General features: G+C 40.0%; 2 protein-coding genes across 3 annotated transcripts; one reads left to right on the top strand and one right to left on the bottom strand.

Moving 5' to 3' along the window:
- The first annotated feature begins 390 nt into the window (after nucleotides 1-390).
- LOC131687323 (uncharacterized) lies at nucleotides 391-1,452 on the top strand. The gene has a single exon (XM_058971401.1). It carries the CDS (start codon nucleotides 391-393, stop codon nucleotides 1,450-1,452), a length of 1,062 nt encoding a protein of 353 aa, XP_058827384.1.
- An 11,342-nt stretch (nucleotides 1,453-12,794) lies between these two features.
- On the bottom strand, nucleotides 12,795-14,660 carry LOC131688458 (uncharacterized). Of its 2 annotated transcripts, none has more exons than XM_058972726.1 (3): nucleotides 14,459-14,660; nucleotides 13,116-14,399; nucleotides 12,795-13,058 (listed from the first exon to the last, which is right to left on the bottom strand). In XM_058972726.1, exons 1-3 carry the CDS (start codon nucleotides 14,528-14,530, stop codon nucleotides 12,837-12,839), a joined length of 1,578 nt encoding a protein of 525 aa, XP_058828709.1. In that variant the 5' UTR covers nucleotides 14,531-14,660; the 3' UTR covers nucleotides 12,795-12,836. The 2 variants fall into 2 exon arrangements, with proteins under 2 accessions (XP_058828709.1, XP_058828710.1); XM_058972727.1 differs by having other exon boundaries at nucleotides 13,116-14,409; nucleotides 14,459-14,655.
- Nucleotides 14,661-19,612: the final 4,952 nt, after the last annotated feature.

Here is a 19,612-nt window from a genome sequence, read left to right on the forward strand (position 1 = left end):
TTGGACGCTATCGCTGCAGTTCATTGCGAACTTTTGTAATCGCAGCTGATTTGCGCCAACTCGGAACAGAAATTTTTGAAAATTTTCTGGTTGCGAAAAAATTTACATTTTATTAATAAGGTGGTGGTGAGTGGTAAATTCGCGTAGAGTGGTACGCTCGCGACGGGAAGGATAAATTCGTTCGATTTGTGTGCCATTCTCGGTCTGTCCGCGAAAAAGTGGCATTTCGCGCCGGGAAGGAATTTTTCGTTCGAATTGTGCCATTTCCGATTTCGGGTCGTGTAGGAACGGTACCCGCGCCGGGAAGGAGTCAGAATTTTCGAGTTGTACCGTTTTCCCGTTTCCGATACTTAAAGTGGTGGTAGTGAAGATCAGTGAAGTGGTCCAATAATGGCGACTAAAACAGAAAAGAAGCTGTCAGAGTACGTGATACAGCGGAAGGGGATCCTCGTAGTGCAGAAGGCAGTGGAGAAGTTTGCGGAGGATTTCGATTGCGATCGGGATGCCTGCCAAATACCAATTCGCCTCGATTCACTGGACCGAATCTACAAGGAGTTCCTGGAGGTACAAGGACAGATCGAGCTGTACGATAAGTCGGAGATGCTAGATACCCACTTGGAAGAACGCATGGATTTCGAGACGCGTTATTGCAGGGTTAAAGGTTTTCTACTGTCCAATCGCGCTACTGATCCCAACCAAACCATGCTGAACAACACAATGGCGACCCCTGCTCACGTTTCGTCTTCTTTCCACCTACGCTTGCCCAAGATCGACCTACCTAAGTTTAACGGTGATTTCTCGCGATGGCTCGCATTCCGTGACACGTACACGTCGATGATTCATAGCAACACAGATATTCCGACGGTTGCGAAGCTGCAGTACCTGTTGCAGTCACTAGAGGGAGAAGCCCGAAAACCATTCGAGTCCGTAGACATAGAAGCGGACAACTACGCATCGACTTGGGAGGCATTGCTGAAACGGTACGACAACAAGCGGTTCTTGAAGCGTCAGCTCTTCCGAGCTCTGTACGACCTTTCGCCAATTAATCAAGAAAGTCCCCAAGAAATTCACGCTTTGGCTGACGATTTCCACCGACATGTAAGGGCTTTGGCAAAGTTAGGCGAGCCAGTCCATTATTGGGACACCCCGTTGGTCAACCTCCTTTGTTACAAGCTGGATTCAACTACACTACGTGCTTGGGAGGAGAAAACCAGCAATAACGACGATGTGACCTATAAAAAGCTGATGGAATTCCTCTACCAACGTGCCCGTATGCTGACGTCCGTTATAACCGATCTGCGATATCGGTCCCAACAACCGGCTACAGCCAAGGTGGCCGGTTCCATTCCAACCCCGCAACCATTCAAGGTGGCATACAAGGCAGCCACCGTTGAATCGAGCTCCAGTGCTCCGTGTCTCGCCTGTCCGGAGAAGCATTTGCTCTTTCAATAGCATTTTCCGAGATGTCCATCTGCCAGCGTCGTGAGCTGGTTTCCCAGAAACGCCTATGCTGGAATTGCTTCCGTACTGGACACCAAGCCAGGAATTGTACCTCCGTGTTCTCCTGCCGTAACTGCCATGAAAAACACCACTCCCTGCTGCACGAGCCAGTACCATCGAACATGCAATCTACTCCTGTCGTGGCAGCAAGCCAGCCTCTTCCCTCGACGTCCGCCATCGCTGGCCCTTCCAGCTCGATGAATCCGAACAGCCAAGTGAGCCTGTCGGCCCAGGCTGAGCACAGCACAGTTTTGCTGGAAACGGTTTGCCTCCTCGTCGTAGACCAGAACGGCAAGGAAATACCCGTACGTGCACTGTTAGATTCAGGATTCATGTGCAACTTAATCACCAACAAGCTTGCAAATTCCCTAAATCTCCGACGCACCAAAGTGGATATCGCAGTAGCTGGTATAGGTGAATCCACCAAGCAAATCAAGTGCCAATTGACTGCTAAGATCAAGTCGAAGTCGACACCGTACTCCACCAAGCTTGAGTTCCTGATCCTCAATAGACCGACGGTCAACCTTCCGACCGCTCCGATCGACATTTCCACGTGGAATCTTCCTAAGTTGTCGTTGGCAGATCCAAGATTCCATATTCCATCCGACATTGACATGGTTGTCGGTGGTGAAGCGTACCACGAGCTCCATCTTGGCAGCAAGCGTTCCCTGGGAGAGGGATTACCGTTGCTAATAGAAACGGTGTTTGGATGGACTGTTTCCGGGAAGATATCCATCGATCATCCCACCGTTTCCCACGTCTGCCATCTGACCACTGTCGATCGAAGTTCAGAGCAAGTGTTGCAGAAATTCTGGGAGCTAGAAGCTGTTGAGCCGTGTTCCGTTGATACCTATGAAGAAAAACAGTGTGAGGAACTTAACACTACTACCACCACTCGCGATTCGTCCGGTCGTTTTCTCGTTCATTTACCACTCACCCGCGATCCCCTAGTCAACTTCGGCGAATCCAAAGCTATCGACGAATGTCGTTTTTTGAGCCTTGAGAAGCAACTAGAGCGAGATCCACCCACCAAGAACTGCAAATCAATGGACGAATTCGCAAAGAGGACGCACCTGAAGTTGAAGCTTGTCGATCCAGTTGACGATCTGAACCCGCACTGCTACCTTCGGTACCATCTAGTCTTCAAGGAATCCAGCACAACAACGAAGGAAGACCTGCTGTCGATCATTGCGAGGTTTCGCATACACCTGATCCCTATCGTAGCTCAACGAGAGATATTGCCCAGAGAGCGCATCGAAGTTGCCCGCCTTGATCCCCTTCTAGTGTCGTTGAAGTGGCAGCATCCGAAGCTATACGAAAACGGCATCACCAGAGTCGGTGGGAGACTCAAGCACGTCGCCGTTAAGTACCCGATAGTGCTTGCGAAACATCCGCTATCCATACTGTTGTCCGAGCACTATCGCAAGCATCTGCTGCATACAAGACAGCAAACTACGCAAACCACTATGGGTCAGAAGTTCTGGGTGGTGTCAGAACTTTACTCCGTTCGCCACATGTGCCACACTCGTTTCCATAAAAAAAGGGTATATTTGAAGTATCCAAGCTCCTTCAAGGTGGCCGGAATGTTGATGCCTGAACGTACCGAGAAATACTAAAAAAAACCTAAATCTAAATTTAAACTAACCTAAGCCTAATAGAAATAAATAAATACCTAAAATAATCAACCGCTAAACAGAAAGTGCGCCATTCTCCTAATGTGCACAAAATCCCGCAATGCAGCATAAACTGCGATAGCAAGACCGTACCGATCGATCAGACACCACACCAGTACACAGAAAAAATGATCGCTGCCCCGTGTGAGACGGAATAGGCAAAGTAGCTGACAACGGCAGTGAACAACAATATCTCCATCAAGACGGTACGGTGCGTGTGTACTCCTGTAAGGTTAGTCGTCGCGAGTGTACAAAATAGCGAATATTTCACCGTAAATTATACTCCCGGGAAACTGCAAGTGCAGTTTTGTGCGAACTGTAAGGCGTATGTACCCAGTGAATCTAAGGCAGTTTCAAGTCTGCAAGGTGTGACCCAGTAGAGGCGAAGAAAAGAAGAGAACCCCAAGTGCAGTTAGAAAACCGCTGCAAAGCAGCATAACCAGTCGAAGAAGGGTGAAAAACAGACCGTAGTAGTGCAAGGTGCAATTTAATAAAACGACCATCCTGGGCCGTCTCGAAGGGAGACAGAGGAAAATCCTTCGAACCCGGAACCCCATGTAAGTTGCCCCATCAGTGGTCTTCAATGAAAAGTTCCTCAATCGTTTGATTTTCGACATCCATTGGTTTGAACATTTTTAAATAGTTTGACCAAAAAGAGTAGGCGACCTACCGTTACGAAATTTTTCACTTTTTGATTATTCTAACTCGATAAACAAATAGCTGTCAAGAAAGAAAATCGAAAGGTGTCCAAAATAAGTTGATATCAATCTTTTAAGACATATTGTGGACACCATTTGTTTAAGATTTTTTTAGATAAAACATTACGAAGAAACCATTTCAAACACGTAACATGCATAATACCAAATCAGACAAACTAATTAAATCGATAAAAAAATATTATAATTGTACATTTAAATCCAATTTGAAAATATATCATTTCCACCGGTTCCTCTTGACTATCGTGGAAACATGAAACGTTTTCGGTGATATTTTTGAAAACTGGATTCTGTTTAATTTTAAACAATTAGAGATGAACTAATGATATTGAAACTTAATAGACAACCCAAGGAATGTAATTGCTGCATCAAACCAAACAAATGCAGAGAAACTTGGCAGTGTAGGAGGCAAATGCATTAACAGGGTCCAAAATATGTAGGGGTCCAAATTAGGTTGGTTACCCTAAACCGGTGGATGGCTCCATGTGATCCTACAATATTTTCTTGTACTGATACTAATCCATTCTGCTATCAATGTTCATGATTGCCCCCTTACCATGCCATGAGAAAGCATGCACAATACAACCGCCACTGTGTTATACTGATTTTATGGAATACTAGGGATTATGATGCATCTTTGCTGGAAATTAAACATTTACTGTCCGACCCAAATCGATCAAATTTCGACTCATCGCCTCAAAAAACATTTCTCCATAAAGTTGCTGACTTATTTCCGTCCAACTTAGCAAAGTTTATTCTAGCTGTCAATTTGTTTCAAAAAATAAGTGGCTTATGTTGTGCAGTAAGGGAGATCAAACAATCTTCAGACGTCATATTCGTATGGTTTTGCTACTCACTGACATCTCGTTCAACAAAGTTTTTGATTTCAGTCGACGAAATTAATAGATTGTTTTTGGTTCCACGGTGATAAGACGATCTTCAGTAAATGTCTTTTATCGTAGAGGCAGATTATATTTCAGAGAATTGCTTGTAATCTGTTGCTCAAAATGTTTTATTGCATTATATAACCGCTTCCTGGAACGTCCAGCATATTCCGAGATTTATTTTAGATTATTTATTTCGTTATTATTCACGTAAAAAATTAATTTTCGGAATTTGTCATTGCATGACGCGCTTTAACTTACCGATAAAAGATATTATTCGGATTAGAGGTGTGCGCTGCTCCGCCGCTTTTAGGTAAAAATCAATGGCGCGCCGGCGCCACGCCGGCGTAGATGCTATTTTTACCTGCAATCGCCGGCGCGGCGCACATCTCTAATGTTCAGAAATAAAGTATTTTTGTCGTAATATCCAGCAAGCTACTGGCTTGGTGAAAAGCTTTCAATGTAGAATGTAATGCACCTGAATTGCTGTCCCGCTTAGATTTCCGAGTAGCGAGAACACGAGATACATCATTATTATTGCCGAGGTTCCATCGGACATGTTTTGGATTCTATGAACCGCCCTTTTCTCGTGCTGACGGTGCCTTTGAGTTTGGTGACTTCTCAAAAATGTTTGCAAGCAAAATAAGAAGATTGCGTTTATTGTGATTATTATGCGTATTAGTCAGGGATATGAACGGTACCGGTATACTACATACTTTTCGGTACAATTACATTTGCACAAGCCGTACAGCCGGCTACAGTAGTGCCAGAACGGTATCCAAACTACGCTTTGTACGCTGCACTATGGTTCCAAAGCTATATTTAAGAAGACAAAACCGTTTGCGCCCAAACCGTTGCTTTTAGATATATAGTATCTTCGGCACACTTTCTTCGAACTTCCTTGCCGATTTTTTATATTAATTGTATTAGGGTGGTCCTTGTGGTTAGGGTGTTCAAAGTATCATCTTTTTAGATATGTAAAATTCAGCTACATAATGTACTAGAAAGTTATAAGTCAATCAAATTAAAGCTTTTCTGGTGAAACTATATGGCTATCTCTAATTGTTAATGTGTTATGATTAATGCAATATTTAAAGTAGGGTGGCTCTAGAAAAATTGGTTTTCTATGAATATTTTGTGTCAATTTCTCGCAAATATTTTGTTCTAGAGGTTTTTAGAACTTTTGTAAATGCACATTTTTGCCGAAGGAATACAGTTTATATCTCTTTTGTTTGCATAGTTATGTTTTTTAGAAATGTTTTTTTTCTTCAAAGCTATATACCTTCCAAGCTTGCAAAGGGGTTTTTAATCTTTATTTATTCAGTTATTTTATCAGTTCACGGTTAGCGATTTTCAGACCTCATACTTTTACTTATTTTGAAGTAACAAAGAATTGTGAATCTTACCTTAACTTACCTACAGCCGTCGTTATAATCGATATTTAATTTATACTTGCAAACATTGCATAAGTGTTAGAAAACCATACAATAATTTCCGCAATATGAATAACAAACTCGTTTCAATCTTTCATTTTAATATACCAATACGAGAACTAAGGCAGTTTTCTTTCTAGCACTGGTTTTGAGCACAAGTCCAAACCAAAAGGGATTTACTTAAGTGAGCATAGATACATTTGTTGGACGATTTAGAAATCACGATAGTTTGCCACTAACACTACTGTAAATCAACGCAACCATTTAGATGTATGGTGGACTGTTCTTTCAAAAAGGTTTACATATCCAATAGAATTACCGTCATTAGCACGCACATTGACTATTTCTTAGTTGACTTTAACATAAGTGATTGAGCGATGAAAACGTGAATCCTTAAAATCACAATTTTTCATTTGTCATTTCATACATTGATTTATCGTAAATACTTTGTATGGAGCACTTTTTGAACTTTGTATGGCGCATATTTTTGGTGAAGTAACAATGTTATTATCTCGTCTATTTGAAAAGTTACGAAAGATTTTTGTTGAAAAATACACCATCTTAAAAAAAATTTTTTTCCAGAAATAACGCTCTCACAGTTTTTTACTAAAAACTAGAAAAGTTCCGATCTTTCAAATGAAATTAAAAGTTTGAAAATCCATTTGCAATCTTGAAAGATATATAGCTTTTAAAAGAACCTTTTTTTGAAAATCGTCTGTAACTATGCAAACAGAAGAGATAGAAACTTTATTATTTCGGCAAAAATATGCATTTACAGAAGTTCTGAAAACCTCTAGAACAAAGTATTTGAGAGAAATTGACCATTAGAGATAGCCATATAGTTTCTTCAGAAAAGTTGCTTCAATTTGATTGATTTATAACTTTGTAGTACATTATGTAGCTGAATTTTACATATCTAAAAAGTTGATACTTTGACCACCCTAACCACAAGCACCACCCTAATTCAACTAATTCAAAAAAATCGGCAAGAAAATTCTAAGAAAGTTTGCCGAAGATACTATATATCTAAAACTAACAGTTTGGGCACGAACAGTTTTGTCTTCCCAAATACAGCTTTAGGACCATAGAGCACTGTTCTCTGCACATTCAAAGGGAGGGGCCCGCACACGACTGCTTCGATGCAGGTCGTGGCGTGAATGAACCGCATTCATTGTCGTTATTTGTGATTAAAAATATTGAATAGATTAAAAATATTAAAAAGTGTAAAATAAGGAAAGACATACAATGCCGCTCGCGTTTGGTGACTATACTAGGGGCAGTATTTTTGTCATGTTATTGCACGTTTCGTCTGTAGATAGACTTTCGTGCACATTTTTAAAGCAGCAAAATCAATATTCTCACGTTAAACTGCACGAGAGACAGCAAATAAACGAACCGAATATCTAATGTACAGACGGGTCTCCTACTACGCGGATTCCTACAACGCGGCTTCCTACTGCGCGGATTCCTACTGCGCGGTACCCGCGTTGTAGGATACCCATAGCTTATGGGATTTCCACTAATTGGGGCTGTGGCCGATTATTTCGTCCGCGTCAACATGTAGCGCCATACTTTCTTTCACAAAGTTGTTGTACTCACTTGGGCCTACAACAAGTAATTGGGTATCCAATTAGTTAAGAACTATGCCGCCAGGGGAGCTATGAAAAAAGAGTAAATAAATCGAACTTCTCGTCGTAAATTCGACTATCATCAAATGGATTCAATGTCAAATATATCAAGACCCTGATTATTTTGAAAGGTGGTGTCTTCGGGAAATTTGTAAAAGAAGTCCAGAGCTTCTAGATGGCAGAAAAAATAACTCGCAATTGCCCCACCAGGTGGCGCTAGTGCTAATGCAAATATTCAACACATGTTAAAATAATTCTATATCTCAACATCGTGATTAGATGGAGTAGTACTGCCTTCAGCAAAGTTGCTCGAGAGGGCGAGGACCACCCAACGGTAACAGATTAGTTTGGAATACTCTCACTATGCGGCGCTAGTGAGCGTAGAAGCTTTCAGCACATTGTAGATTATGATATATCTCAAAGGTCTAATAACTTGGAACAATGGTGTTTTCGGCAAAGTGCTTGAGGAGGTCAAAGGCTACTCGATTATGGATAGATTAAACTGAAATGGACCCGCCAGGCGGCGCTAGTGAGCATTTTTTTACACAGCATGTATCTCGAGATCATGATCATTTGGAATTGTGGTATCTTTGGCAATATTCATAGGCAGGTCGAGCTCTGTCCTACGGTGAACAAATTAGTTCAGAACTCGCCCACTAGATGGCGCTAATGAGAATGAAACTTTCTCTATATTATAGATATATTTCTAAAGTCTGATAATTTAGGTAAACGCTGGTTTTGGTAAAGTCCTCCAGGGGAACAAGTGCTGTTTGCAAATGTACAGAAAAATTTTGACTTTACTCGCTAGGTGATGCTAGTGAGCACGAATTTTTCCTTTCAATTTCTGCATCTCGATATAAAGGCAGTTTAGAAGGATGGTGTCTTCAACAAAGTTGCTCGAGAGGTCGAGGACTACCCAAAGGTAACAGATTAGTTTAGAATACTCTACGCTCACGGCGCTAGTGAGCGTAGATGCTTTCAGCATGTAGTAGATAATGATATATCTCAAAAGTCTAATACCTTGGAAAGATGATGTTTTCGGCAAAGTTCTTGAAGAGGTCAAAGGCTACTCGATTATGGATAGATTAAAGTTGAATGATCCCGCTAGTTGGCGCTAGTGCGCATTATTTTTCATATGCAGTCTCTCGAGATTATGATCATTTGGGAGGGTGGTGTATCCCATTCTGTCTTAAGGCGAACAAATTAGTTCAGTACTCGCCAACTAGATGGCGCCAATGCAAATGAGACTTTCTCAAAGTTATAGATATATTTCTAAAGTCTGGTAATTTAGGAAAACGCTGGTTTTGGTAAAGTTCTCCAGGGGGACAAGTGCTGTTTGATATGTATGGGAAAATTTTGATTTTACCCGCTAAGTGACAGTAGTGAGCACGCATTTTTCTTTTCAATTTCTGCATCTCAACATAAAGGCAGTTTATAATGGTGGTATCTTCAACAAAGTTGCTTAAGAGGTCGAGGACTACCCAACGGTAACAGATTAGTTTAGAATACTGTCACTATGCTTTTGGGACCTGGTAAATTATTATATCTAACTTAGAAAGATTTTATTTTCGGCAAAGTTCTGAATTGGAATGGCGGCGCTAGTGAGCAAGCAATTTTTTACAATTTTTATTTCTCGGGATCAGGATAATTTGGATGAGTAGTATCTTTGGCAAAATTCATCGACAGGTTGAGTTTTATCTTGCGGTGATCAGATTTGTTCAGAACTCACTCATTGCAAGGGAGAATACAACTTCTACTGCATAGTAGATTAAGTCAAAAGTTTGATAATTCATGAAAATGGTTGTTGTTGTTGTTGTTTATTTATGACATTTTACACCGAAGAGCGGTGCATTCGTGTCGATGAAAATGGTGTTATCAGATAAACGTGAAAAAAAGAAGAAAGGCGGAGGAGAAAATGGTGTTATCAGATTAACGTGGATTTTACAAATTTCACTACCTCAAAGTCATGACAGTTTAGAAGAAGACTTTCTTAGGTGAAATTCATCGGTAGATCTAGAGCTGTCTGATGATGGCAGATTGGTTTTGAATACTCTCATTATGTGCCAGAGAATGGGTGATGAATTTATCCTCTTATCCGTTTCGAGACTACTTCAGAAATTTAGATGAAATTAACAAGAATCAGAGCAGTAAATAATCTATTCATAATCGAGTAGCCCTTATTCTTCCTCAAAAACTTTTCCGACAACACCATCTGTCTAATTTATTAGACTTCTGAGATAACTCATAATCTACCATATGCTGAAAGCTTCCACACCTACTAACGCCGCATAGTGAGAGTATGCCAAACTAATCGGTCACCATTGGGTAGTCCTTGACCTATCAAACAATTTTGTTGAAGACACCGCCTTTCAAAACTGCCTTAATATTGAAATGCTGAAATTGAAAAAATGCGTGCTCACCCAGAACACGTGCTTACTAACGTCACCTACAGTCACCTGAATTACCAAACTTTAAAAATGGATCTACAATATTCTGAAAGTTTTATCCTCCTTTGCGCCGCCTAATGGGTGAGTTCTAAACTAATCTGTTCACCATAAAGCAGAACTCGACCTGCCGATGAATATTACCAAAGACATCACCGTTACAAACTATCATGATCTCGAGATACAGAATTTAAAAGATGTACTTGCTCACTAACGTAACCTTGCGAGTCTATTTAAATTTCTTCTATCCATAATCAAGTAGTCCTTGAGCCATTCTAAAACTTTGCTGAAGCGCCATCATTGGATGTTTGAAATATATCACAATCTACCACATGCTGAAAGCATATACGCTCACTATCGCAGCATAGTGAGCGTATTCTAAACTAATCTGTTACCGTTGGGTAATCCTCAACCACTCGAGCAACTTTGTTGAAGACACAACCCTTCTAAGCTGCCTTTATATCGAGATGCAGAAATTGAAAGGAAAAATTCGTGCTCACTAGCGTCACCTAGCGGGTAAAATCGAAATTTTTCTATACATTGTCAAACAGCACTTGTCCCCCTGAAGAACTTTACCAAAAACAGCGTTTACCTAAATTATCAGACTTTAGAAATATATCTATAATGTTAAGAAAATTTCATTCGCATTCATGGCGCTCCATCTTGTGAGCGAGTTCTGAACTAATGTTGTGATACAGAAATTGAAAAGAAAAATGCGTGCTCACTAGTGTCACCTAGGGGGTAAAATCAAAATTTTGCTATACATTGTCAAACAGCAACTTGTCATTCTTATTAGCGACGCCTAGTAGACAAGTTCCATAATCGAGTAACCTTTGACCTTTACCGAAAACATAATCTTTCCAAGTTATTAAACTTTTGAGATATATCATTATCTACTACATGCTGAAAGCATCTACGCTCACCAGCGCCGCATAGTGAGAGTATTCTAAACTAATCTGTTACCGTTGGGTAGTCCTCGACCTCTCGAGCAACTTTGTGGAAGACACCATCCTTCTAAATTGCCTTTATATCGCGATGCAGAAATTGAAAGGAAAAATTCGTGCTCACTAGCGTCACCTAGCGGGTAAAATCGAAATTTTTCTATACATTGTCAAACAGCACTTGTCCCCCTGAAGAACTTTACCAAAAACAGCGTTTACCTAAATTATCAGACTTTAGAAATATATCTATAATGTTAAGAAAATTTCATTCGCATTCATAGCGCTCCATCTTGTGAGCGAGTTCTGAACTAATTTGTTCGCCGTAGGACCGAGCTCGACCTGCCTATGAATATTGCCAAAGACACTACCCTTCCAAATGATCAAGACCTCGAGATATATGCTTTGAAAAATAATGCTCACTAGCGCCGCCTGGCGGGTCCATTCCAGTTTAATCTATCCATAATTGAGTAGCCTTTGACCTCCTTGAGAACTTTGCCGAAAGCACCATTTCTCTAAGTTGTTGGACTTTTGAGATATATCATAATCTACCATGTGCTGAAAGCTTCTACGCTCACTAGCGCCGCATAGTGAGAGTATTCCAAACTAATCTGTTACCGTTGGGTAGTCTCGAGTAACTTTGCTGAAGACAGTACTACTCTATCTAATCACGATGTTGAGATATAGAATTATTTTAACATGTGTTGAATATTTGCATTTTCACTAGCGCCGCCTGGTGGGGCAATTGCGAGTTATACTTTCTGTCATCTAGAAGGTCTGGACTTCTTTTACAAATTTCCCGAAGACACCACCTTTCAAAATAATCAGGGTCTTGATATATTTGACATTAAATCCATTTGATGATAGTCGAATTTACGACGAGAAGTTCGATTTATTTACTCTTTCTTCATAACACCCCTGGCGGCACAGTTCTCAACTAATTTGATACCCAATTACTCTAAGTTGTAGGCTCAAGTGAGTACAACAACTTTGTTAAAGAAAGTATGGCGCTACATGTTGACGCGGACGAAATAATCGGCCACAGCCCCAATTAGTCGAAATCCCATAAGCTATGGGTATCCTACAACGCGGATTCCTTTTTCACGCCCCCAGTTCACCGCGTAGTAGGAGACCCGATGTACAATCCTAGAGAGGGCGTTAAATGTTGTTTTTGTTGCCACCGCAGCAACCAAACTATGATAGATGCGGTGTGAGAATATTTTCGTGTGACAAAATTATTTTTCTGTGAGTCTATTTGGGGGTAAAATTCGCAATACTGCGTTACACACAGGCTGCCGTACAGCGCTGGGCGTTCTGCAGTAGCGAACGACAGCAGCGTCGTATAAGAAAGGAGAGACAAAAATATTACAACTGTAGAAAACTCAAACGGGCTTCTTCCCACCCACATCATTTAGACTATATTGTCTCATGTAGTATGTGTTATCAAAAACATCGCGTTCCAAACTTCCTCAATAGATTTTGTATCCGAAAAGAGTGATGTTATAACAAAATGTCTTACCACACTGTTAGATGGATTAAAATCGCTTTTTATCTAACAATTGAAAACAACCTTACCCATTACTTAACGATTGAACGAACTATTTAATAATTAAACCTACTCTATCCTGGAATATAAATTGGGTTTTCATCGTATTGTTCATTTGTGAAAATAGTCGATGCGATCGTGGAAATACGGCAAAAAGGCATGCGGTGTTTTAGGTGATCAAACGTGTTTTGATCCTTTGAGTTGTCGTTGGCAAAAATGTAAAAGAAACAGTTATCGATATTCAGCTTGTACATATTTGGAAACTTTTCCGGTACGCATTCCAATAGAGAGATTTCCTGTAAATTATTGTATGCATTAGAAGAAATTTCAATTGAGTAGAGAATTAAGATTACCGTAACGATGGTATGTAACACAAGCTTCTTTAAAGATGGCAGTTTGGGACAATTGATGAAAAGTTCATGCGGTACCGACATATCCCGAATCGTGAGTGTATTGAGCGCCTGTAGCCGATCTAAAAACTGGAATGAATTGCACGACAACTCGTAGTCAAAGTTCAACAAGTTGAGCGTTGTAAGATTAGTAAATGTCTTCGTAATAACATGTATAAATTGCGCGTGATTTTTTTGAGAGCTACTATAAGACAACGTTGTCAATTGGCTCAGGTTCGCACAGGGCAATGTAGAATAATGTTTGTATGGCATTAGCAGCTCTTGGAGTAAAGGTAAGTCCAGAATAATGGGTTCACCTGTCGTCGAACATCCGCGTAGATTGAGATATCGCAAATCTCTGAAATTAGAAATGAATTCTACTATGGACGCATCCAAAATTATGTAATTGATGGTAAGATGTGTAAGCGATTCTGCAGAGGTGAACACTTTCAAATAATTGTGTCGTAGCATGTTGCATTTGTCGACGACTTCTAAATATTTTAATTTTTTTATGGTATCTAGAAAAACTTTAATTTCATTCCAGTTTACGTTGGCAGGAGCAACGGTATACGGTAAATATTTATCATTTTCAATTGATAGATGAAGCTTTACCAGATTATTAAAATTGCACAAAAACAATTTAGGGACTAGATCTTTGGATTGAAAATTTATCGTCAGCTCTCTTAGACGCGAACAAACTGACTTCAATAAAATTACATTATTTGGATATCTAACTACTAAGTTTAAAGAGGTGAGCTTTGGAACAAGCACATGGCATGCTGCACTTTGATAAAATGATAATTTCAGTTTCTGTAGCGTATCGTTTTTTATCACTAATTCATTATTGAAGGTTTTGAATCCTTCAGTAGCTAAAATGTTCAAACTTTTAAGTTGTTTTAGATTGGGTAAGCTTCGTATTACTAAACTGAATAGCTGTTCATGGTCTGATCTCAACAACAAATCAATAGATTCCACTGCTGCTTCTCCACTTGGAAAGGATTCTGCGATTGCCCCTAGTAACTCTTTCGTATCGAGCATTGCACTCGAGTGAAATTCAATATTCTTCTGCGTATTTAGTAAAGTCGCATCAACTCCGGAGAAGAACTGCACTTTGGAGTAGTTGTAAAGCACGAGCTTGGTCTGGCGAAAATATCGATCCGAATTAATGATCCCATTCCACCGTCGACAAACCAATGAAACGCGTTTTCTCTCACTCCAGGAAAGAAAATCGAACACTCGACAGAGTACCTGTTTGAAACTTTAAGATAGTATATATAGGAATGGCATAGCTTATAAAAAATAGTTACCTCTATGGGAAAGTATGCGACGTCCATTACTTCTTTAATTCGTTTAATATTTTCCGAACAACACACTACCATTAGTAGTGAAAGCACAAATAATTTGATGTGTCTAGTTTGAATCTACAATATGAACACTAACCCAAAAATTACAATTAGGCAATCCATGTGACGTTTTCGATCAGCTGATTATTTCTTGTTACGTTGACGTTACTCCGGTGAACGCGACGTCCGACAAACTCGTTGATACGATCCAACATCAAACGAATCGGCGAGGGGCAAGCACTAGCTGGTTTGAGTGCGTCGTATTGAAAATACCAGCGTATTTTGAGTGTAATTAAAGTAAATAATGAAAGTATATAAAAATTCTGCTGTTGTACTTAATAAGGTACTTAATATCGATGTGTACGTACTCAAAGTATTTAAAGTACATGTTGATGGTATTTAAAATATTTTGCGTATTTAAAGTACGAAGGTGCTGTACTTAAAATCGTTTCAGTAATTCAAGTACAATGAATTTGACACGAATTTTGGAATCTTTGCGGTACTTAATGTACTTTATGGTACTTAATGGTACTTAAAGTAACTAATTATGTAAGACTTTTGGCACTGCGTCGTATTGAAGATTTAGTGCTTGCCCCTCGCGAATCGGACTAACGAAATATGTTTGTTGGACGCATTTTTCTGTTCGCAGGAGTAGACTTGTTGACAGAACCCACCGCTGGATTGTCAAACAAACGTCTAATGGATTGCCTAATTGCTGGTACGGTGGACGATAAACGAATGACAGCATAGGAAGATAATGAAAATTGGATGGATTGGACGGATAGTTGGGATAAGTAAGTCTGGCGGCGCTAGTGTTCTATCGTATATTACGAATCTTTTCTAAAATCCACATCGAAACATTTCAGCCATGCGCCACCAAGCCATGCCCCGAATTACGCGCATGTTCACTTTGCATTAGTGCAAGCGAAAAAACGGTTTGACGTTTTGCCTTTCTCAATAGAAAGGTATTGCAATTGCTCTGAAAATCGACTTTTTAACGGAGGCCCGGAGGGCTGAGTGACATATACCATTCGATTCAGTTCGTCGAGTTCGGCAAATGTCTGTGTGTGTGTATGTGTGTGTGTGTGTGTGTATGTATGTGTGTGTATGTGCGTCTGTTTGTGTGTACGCGAACACAATCTCACTCACTTTTCTCAGAAATGGATGAACCGATTTTTACAAACTTAGTCCCAAATGAAAGGTGCAACGTTCCCATAGGCTGCTATTGAATTTCTAATGGATCCGACTTCCGGTTCCGAAATTACAGGGTGATGAGTACGATCACGCAGAAAATGTCGATTTTAATAAATTCTGCAATGAATGTATAAAGGTGAAAATTTTTCCAAAATGTGACCATAACTGCTTCAATTTGTAGTACTAGGTCATTAACAGCCATGCAAAGTCTCTTTGGTCACATTGGCCACCATCATCGGTTCCGGAAGCCCCGGCGGATGTATCCAAATTCAGACTAACAGTCACATCGGTTTCTCGGAGATGGCTAGACCGAATCAACCAAACTTAGTCTCAAATGAAAGATGTTGCGTCCCCGTAAATGGCTATTAAATTTTATCCCCAACCGACTTCCGGTTCCGGAGTTACGGGTTGTGGCGTGCGATCACATAGCAAATTGTGATTCAAACCGATACTCCGATGGAAGCAAAAAAGGTAAAAATTTCGCTAAAATGTCTCTCAAATAACTTAACTTTGCAGTTCTAGGTCACCGACGGCCAAACAAACTTTCGTTGACTACATTGACCACCATAGACGGTTCCGGAAGTGCCCGGGAAAAGCGGCCATCTTTCATAACTAGCAAACTCATATCAGTTTCTCGGAAATGGTTGGGCCGATTTTCACAAACTTAGTCCCAAATGATAGCTATATTATCCCCACAGATGTCTGTAAAATTTCACACGGATCGCTTGTATGGTTCCGGAAATATAGACTGAACGGTCCGGTCACACATGAAATTCCCATATAAGCCGGAACTCAATTTTTTTTTCAAAGGGGGGACCCCATGAAATTTCAGAAATCGAATTCGTATTTTTGATGCCAAACATCTTTAAAATGCATGAAACGTCGAGATTTTATGTTATCTCGAAAATTTTTTTTTATGGAAATCGACTTTTTGGGACTTTGCCGATTTCGCACCTTTTTTTCAGTTCAATATTACCGTGGCTGTTTTTTCTTTTTCAAAATTTTAGAACTCGAATGATGATTTATTTTCCTGTATATAGTTGTCATGTGATGTACAATAATAAAATGTAATATATGCATTTAAAAGCTTTTAATGAATATAAACAACGCACACATTCTCGTGATTCATGATTGAGAAAGGCACAATTGCACCGCTAGGTGGATTAAAATAGGTTTATTTTTGTTTCGTTCGCACTCATTTGTGTCACATATAGCAACAAATCGACGGAACGCTAGTTTATCTCGGGATAGGCAATACATTAATTCAAATGTTTACACCCGTTTTATTAATATATTTGTTCGATCATGGATGTCTGTTCTCTGTGGTATTTGGAAAGATGTTGTGATTTTTATTTAATATAACTAGTAACTGTGTATTAGGTAACTATAAGTCGACTGAAAAGGCGTCGGGAGTTCGTTTCTTCCGTTTTTTTTCTGCTGTGAAAAGCCTGCTTCCAGCATTGATTAATAAACGACGAGAAAGATGGAAACGTATCCTTATATTGGAAGACCATTGCAATCCAACGAATGCGTACATATGTAGTTTGCATTTTATTACCGGTTAAAACCACGAATTTGAAAGAATGTGGTTTTAATTACATCTGTACGTAAAGCAGCGAAACTCACGGATGTGACACATCGATTGGATGCACTCACTTAAGCAAAATGATTCTAAGAGCAATGGTGTCCATGGAAACATGAATTGAATCGAAATATAGAAGGATGCAGTCAAATCCTCAACGACCGCTTCGTGCTGTTTGCTAGCAGACAGTACATGGCACTTTTAGCAGCACAAGGTACATCGAGATGTGCGTAAATCGCAACTCTCCGCTTGGACTATCAAAAAACAAGTTTGGACAGATTCCCGATGCGGTCAACTGCATCCGGCCGCTTTTCTACTTTATGTAAATGGTCGCACCTGTACGAAAATTCTACTAAAAGTATAGCCCGCGTATATTGTCTCGTGTGACCCTTACAGTGTGCGTTGGTGAAGACAACGGCCTTTAGTTTATATAATCACTATTTTGAGTATTACTACTCTGACGAGAATCTTAACTTTTTTACACCATTTTGAGCGACTTAGTGGAATGCAACATTTCAATTGTAGCACATAGCGAAATATTACTTTCCTTAACCCTCTGGAAGTCGCGCATATGTCCTACCGAACGAGCAGCCGCTGTTCCCCTAAGACGATTTCGCTGGATTTTCAGAGCAGCGTGCACTGCAATTTTTAACCATCTAAAGCTACCAGTACACTGTTTGTAATTACGTCAAATATTTGACATCTTTCGTGAAATAAATTTGAACTGCTGTGTACTGGCTCTTCAAATATTTGATCAAACACAGTTTGTCAAATTTTTCATTCGTGTTTGTCAAAGCGATTATTTGTCTATTTGTCAAACAGTGTACTGACCAGTTTGTCAAAACTTCAAACAACGTAACGCTGCAGTTTGTCAAACTTGTCGATAGAGAAGTTTGTCAAACTTGTTGATGGAGAAGTTTGTCAAAATTGTTAATAGAGAAATTTGTCAAACATGTTGATGGAGAAGTTTGACAAACGTGCTTTGCTCATTCAGGATAGCAAAATACGCCGTACGCGAAACATTTGTTTTGACAGAATTTGTTGTCAAAGCGAAAAAAAGTTAAGGTTTGAAATTCGGCTGATTGATTGATTGTTTTATTTACGTGGCTTTAAATAATTCATTCGCCACGTTAAAAAAAATCGGCGCTATTTTGATATTGTTGGTATTTGTCTTTCCAGGAAAATCATGCCTCAAATAAATCGGAAAGGTACAAACTATTTGAATTCAATTGTTTGATACATGCTGAAATGTAAGCAAATGCCATTTCTTTTGAATTCTTTCCGATAGTTCACCAAGAATCAGCTGCTTTTGAAAAGCTTACAGCAGTTGAGTATACTGCCAGTCTTGCGTGGTATTATTGTCGAATGTATCTAGTTGAATTCTACATCCTGGTCGGACCGTAGCCTGTGTTGACTATTGTTATTTCATCATAAAGTACTGAATGAGCTCAAGGAAGTCGAGATGATGAAGAGTCTGTCGATAGCGATTCCATCGAATCCATCAAACGGAACCTGCGTCTGGCGCTGTATATTTACGCTACTAATGTTGGTGCACCAAATACTACCCAATAAACGGATACCCTATCCTCACCACTTGCCAAAAACATGCTCAGGATTAATTGCTCAAGTTGCCTGGTGTTGTGCTTGGTAGCTTTAACAATTTGGGAACGAGAAAGTTCTATGCTATATTTCACCCTAAGGAGGAAAATTTGGTAAAAACCAAAATTTCTCACTAGGGTGAAAATTTGTTGTCTTTGTACAGGAGGGCACAAATCCTTATTTCATACTATGTATGGACGAGAAAGTTATTTTGGCTTCGGCAAATCGCCTCTCCTTCGTCCGTCTCCAGATCTCTCAAAACCTCTGTCGAACCGTTTGTGTTTGTTTTTGTTGCTCTTTGCTCATGTGGTACACCCCGCTTTGCTGATGCTTGAATGTTTGGCTGTAGATTTTACACGAGTACATCTTTTCCTTCACGTCGGTATTAGAAGCCTTGCATTTGGACACATATGTTATACTTTTTACCACAATCGCGACAATCGACCAGTTTTCCGGTGGCATGCAACTTCTCGTGCAGCCGGAAACTTTTCGCCGATCGGTAGACCTTGCTACATACTCGACATTTGTGCTCGGGCAGCACGTCGACTTCGCGTCCTATACCATTATCTGGTTGTGTTGGGTTCGCAGGTGCACCGTCAGATTGTAGGATTGAGTGAACCCTCGGTCGCAGTATTCGCACACGTACGGAGTTTTCCCGGGTGTGCAACCTGACGTGTACCTTCAGCGTTATCGATTGAGTGAAAGTTTTCGAACAGTGGGGACACATTTGAAGAGCTTTTCAC

This window comes from Topomyia yanbarensis, chromosome 3 (assembly GCF_030247195.1).
Source record: "Topomyia yanbarensis strain Yona2022 chromosome 3, ASM3024719v1, whole genome shotgun sequence".
Taxonomy (NCBI): Eukaryota; Metazoa; Arthropoda; class Insecta; order Diptera; family Culicidae; genus Topomyia; species Topomyia yanbarensis.

Bases quoted from the DNA above. Each gene is read 5' to 3' on its own strand.
- LOC131687323 (XM_058971401.1), top strand. From the start codon at position 391: ATGGCGACTAAAACAGAAAAGAAGCTGTCAGAGTACGTGATACAGCGG.
- LOC131688458 (XM_058972726.1), bottom strand. From the start codon at position 14,530: ATGGTAGTGTGTTGTTCGGAAAATATTAAACGAATTAAAGAAGTAATG. The intron at 14,400-14,458 runs GTAACTATTTTT...AGTTTCAAACAG, and splicing joins TCGCATACTTTCCCATAGAG to GTACTCTGTCGAGTGTTCGA. The intron at 13,059-13,115 runs GTAATCTTAATT...AATAATTTACAG, and splicing joins TGTTACATACCATCGTTACG to GAAATCTCTCTATTGGAATG.